The sequence below is a fragment of the Rhizomucor pusillus genome, assembly GCF_041956525.1.
Source record: "Rhizomucor pusillus strain CBS 183.67 unplaced genomic scaffold VTP01scaffold_5, whole genome shotgun sequence".
In the NCBI taxonomy this organism is placed as follows: Eukaryota; Fungi; Mucoromycota; class Mucoromycetes; order Mucorales; family Lichtheimiaceae; genus Rhizomucor; species Rhizomucor pusillus.
Genome location: NW_027192147.1, coordinates 1,303,945 through 1,307,564, shown reverse-complemented (window position 1 = coordinate 1,307,564; position 3,620 = coordinate 1,303,945). Strand labels below are relative to the sequence as shown.

The 3,620-nt window shown below is 43.6% G+C and overlaps 1 protein-coding gene across 1 annotated transcript; it reads right to left on the bottom strand.

Moving 5' to 3' along the window:
• Positions 1 to 1,736: 1,736 nt before the first annotated feature.
• Positions 1,737 to 3,091, bottom strand: VTP01DRAFT_8661 (uncharacterized protein; the record flags this gene model as incomplete). Its single annotated transcript, XM_069387807.1, has 5 exons — positions 1,737 to 2,106; positions 2,164 to 2,231; positions 2,336 to 2,666; positions 2,790 to 3,026; positions 3,081 to 3,091. The coding sequence occupies 5 exons, from the start codon at positions 3,089 to 3,091 to the stop codon at positions 1,737 to 1,739; spliced, it is 1,017 nt and encodes a 338-aa protein (XP_069241539.1).
• Between the last annotated feature and the right edge of the window lie 529 nt (positions 3,092 to 3,620).

Genomic DNA, 3,620 nt, shown 5'->3' with positions numbered 1-3,620 from the left:
GACCCGCGTAACTTGCGAAGCGGGTCCTATTTACCCAGACAGGCGCAAGCTCTTTGATTCTGGATGGCCTCCTGAGGATCCATTTGGGACCAGACCGATCGGTCATGGCCGGTTTGGAGCGCCAATTGCAATAAAAATGGTATAGAACGAAATCAAGTTTACTTCGGGCACGACAGTTCCTGCCTTGCTCCTGGGAAGCGTCCAGCGTATAATTTTGGATATGGTCTAAGCAACGGAAATGCCAAGCTTACTCATTGAACACCGGTGAAGATGAGGTATTTATCAAACTGAAAAGAGCACAGGTGGGCGGCTGACAATGATGAAGTCAAACAGATAGGATGTTTCAGCAGCCGAATCCCCGCAAAATGGTTGCATCTTGACATTTTGAAAGCATCCACATATGAAACGTTGTGGATATACTGCATGCATTCATCTGTTGTCTATAGACGTGTACATGTGTATGCAAAACGAAAAATTCCTAACAGCGCGTTGGCGACACGGACCTTGGCTAGAATGTGCGAATGCCAAATCGCACGCCAGAATGCCTCCGAAAGACTTGCTATAAATATAATACGCGCAGACGAATTAAGGTACAGTATTGTAAAGTCATTGCCAAATCAATAGCCCTTTCCAAGATAATCAGATCCTATAATCTGTGCACACGGCTGTCTGCGGTGTATTGACAACACCAGTGTCCCTAACTCCGTATAATATAACGCAGACAACTCTACATTGGACGCGGACAGATGAGAGCGCAGTATTGTACGGCCGTAGGGTAATATAGAGGAGCTTGGCTCACCAGAAAATTGTTAGAATACGCACCGAAGTTCCTGGACATTGTATTGTACGAAACCGCCCGTAATATCTTTTTGGGTTGGGACTAGCGGTTTTTTAAATGTAATATTTTAGGCTGAAAAGTGGGCTGTATATTGTCTCTATAATACAGTGCTTACAGATTCTAAGTCCGTCCTATTTCTCTACACTGGGGTTTGATATGACAAAGCCGTCGCAGAGCCTATTCAGTATGTCATGTCTGACATGAGCTGGAAGAGAATTACAAGCATGGCAGCAATATGTATGGTCGAATCGTTATTAGACCGACTTCTCAGACTTCAATCAATTGTCACATCTCATCGTGGTTTATAAGCTTTTCAATGTATGTTGTTCTGCTTTTTCGAATTAAACAGCAATCTGGACGACTTGCGTTTGTCTCTTGTTGTTAATTTAGCGTAAGATCACAGAATATACTTTCAGTCGTGTCACATGAACTAAGAATCTTCATCACCATCAGCTCATTATGTAGTAATGCTTCTAGTAATGTACCGTTTTATGTTCATAGAAATCGGAGTCTTTGCTATCGCTATCTTAACCATTATTATTTTTTGTATATATGACTGGATTAAATCAAAACAAATGCTGAGCTGTGACCCATGAGGGGCTGTATATATGATAGCAGTATAGGAGGTGATCCAAGTTTAGTTGGAGTTGGAGCACCAGTTTCAAATGGGGAAGTATTCTTTGGGTGGAGGCATGGAAGTTATTCCTAGCGAATTGTTACCCTTGCATACTGAAACCATATGGGTTTGTTCTTAAAAATCCACTAGGCCATCTTTTTGGATGAACCCCCACATTTTGGATGGAGGCACTCGGTAATCCATGCTCGACCATCCCAAAGCCTCCACCCAAAGAATACTTCCCCATTTGAAACTGGCGCTCCAACTCCAACTAAACTTGGATCACCTCAGGGTGAAGTGATTACCTAACAGGAACTGATGATACTTCTTGAGAGCAAACACGATAGCCAGTAGCTCACGTTTGGTAGTGGAATAATTGTGCTCTGATTTAGGAAGTGCGCGGGCATGAAAACCAATGTGTTTATGTTGGTTGTTCAATGGATCGATCTGGTAAAGTACACAGCCGATACCATCATTGAAAGCATCTGTAGCAAGGTAGAAAGGCTGCTGTAGATCGGGACGACTTAGATATGGAGCTGATTGAAGAGCAGCCTTGATAGCATTAAAAGCGGCTGTATGCTCCTCAGTCCATAGGTTTGTGAGCTGATCAGCATTGCGTAGTTTATCCAACAGTTTAGTGACAGATGCAACGCTGGAACATGCTGTCCAAAATAGTTAACTAAACCAAGAAAGCGCTGAATGTTTTTGCCTGTGCGAGGGAGGGGCCACTGCTGAACGGTGCAAACTTTGCGCGGATCCAGGGAAGTGCCTTCCTTGCTGACGCAGAATCAGAGAAGATAAACGCATCGTTGGGCAAAATGGCATTTATCAGGATTGAGAATAAGGTGAATGTCAGTCAGGCGTTGGATAGCTTCCTGTACATGTTTAACATGGTCCTGCAGGTTGGTAGAATAAATGATAATGCCGTCTACGAAAGTAGTGACGAACTCAAGGCCATCAAAAACAATGTTCATGACCCGTTGAAACTTAGCAGAAATGACCTTCAGGCCGAAAGGGCATCCTCTGAACATGTACTGTGGACCTCGGAAGGTGAAGGTTGTTTTGTGCTGATCTTCCTCATGAACTTTAAAGCGATGGAAAGCGTTTTTCAAGTCCAAAGTGGTGAACACAGTGGTACCTTGCATTTTCTGAAAGATGCTATCAACATCCGGCAACGGGTAGTTGTCATATGGAAGCAGCTTGCTGATATGCCTAGGATCAAGGCAAGGACGGTAACCAGCAAGGTTGCTCTATGAGTCCTTTTTAGGCGCAAAAGTCAATGGGCTGTTCCATGAGCTATTAATCTTTGCTCCAGTGATGACTTTATTGTTGAACCATTTCTCTATCTGTTGCTGTAAGATAGGTAGCAAGTTATCAGCCAATGGATACTGTCGTCCGTGAGCAATCACGCTGGTAGGTGTGCCAAGGCGTATGACAGATTCTTCGAGCGTGCAAAAGGATGACTCCGGAATTTGGGCGTTAGGCTGCAGATAAGGCTGGATTGCCTCAAGGAATTCCTTGTGTTCGTCCAGTGTTGCCGATGGGGAGTTGTTAGGGAGCACGTCCACAAACCTTTGTTCTTATCCGACTAGATGGCTACTGGATTTCCTACCAGCGCTACCACACGACTTGACCATGCCGATAAGAACAGAAAACCAAAATATGTTTTTCTTCTGCTATAAATTCAGGGAACACACATATATCCAAAATTTATACTACTGTCCAAATCAGAGAAGAAAAAACAAGTAAGACTAATAAGTTTTTAAAAACTGGAAAAGTTCCAACGACAATGCCAATGGCCAGGTAGGCGTGGACAACCTCGACGTATCCGTGCGTGCTCCTAGGCTCATACTTAGGCAACGGAAGAGATGGTGAAGGAAGTCAGGACCTATGCCAGCAAGCTGCGAGGCCTCCAATATACGTAGATACCGAGCTTGAGTAACAAATCAGTGCCAATGGAGACATCAGCTTTCGCATTAATGTCAAACACATCAGAAAAATGGTAGCAAGTTTTTCCATTGTAAGAGATCTTTAATTCATTCGTAGTATCAATAGGTTTTATTTCTAGACCCAGTGCTGCTAAATCAATGGATCCTGAAGAGGCTGTGATGAAAGGTCATCCAGAATTAAAGAGCTTGCGCCTATTCCTTCAAATACGACCCGCTT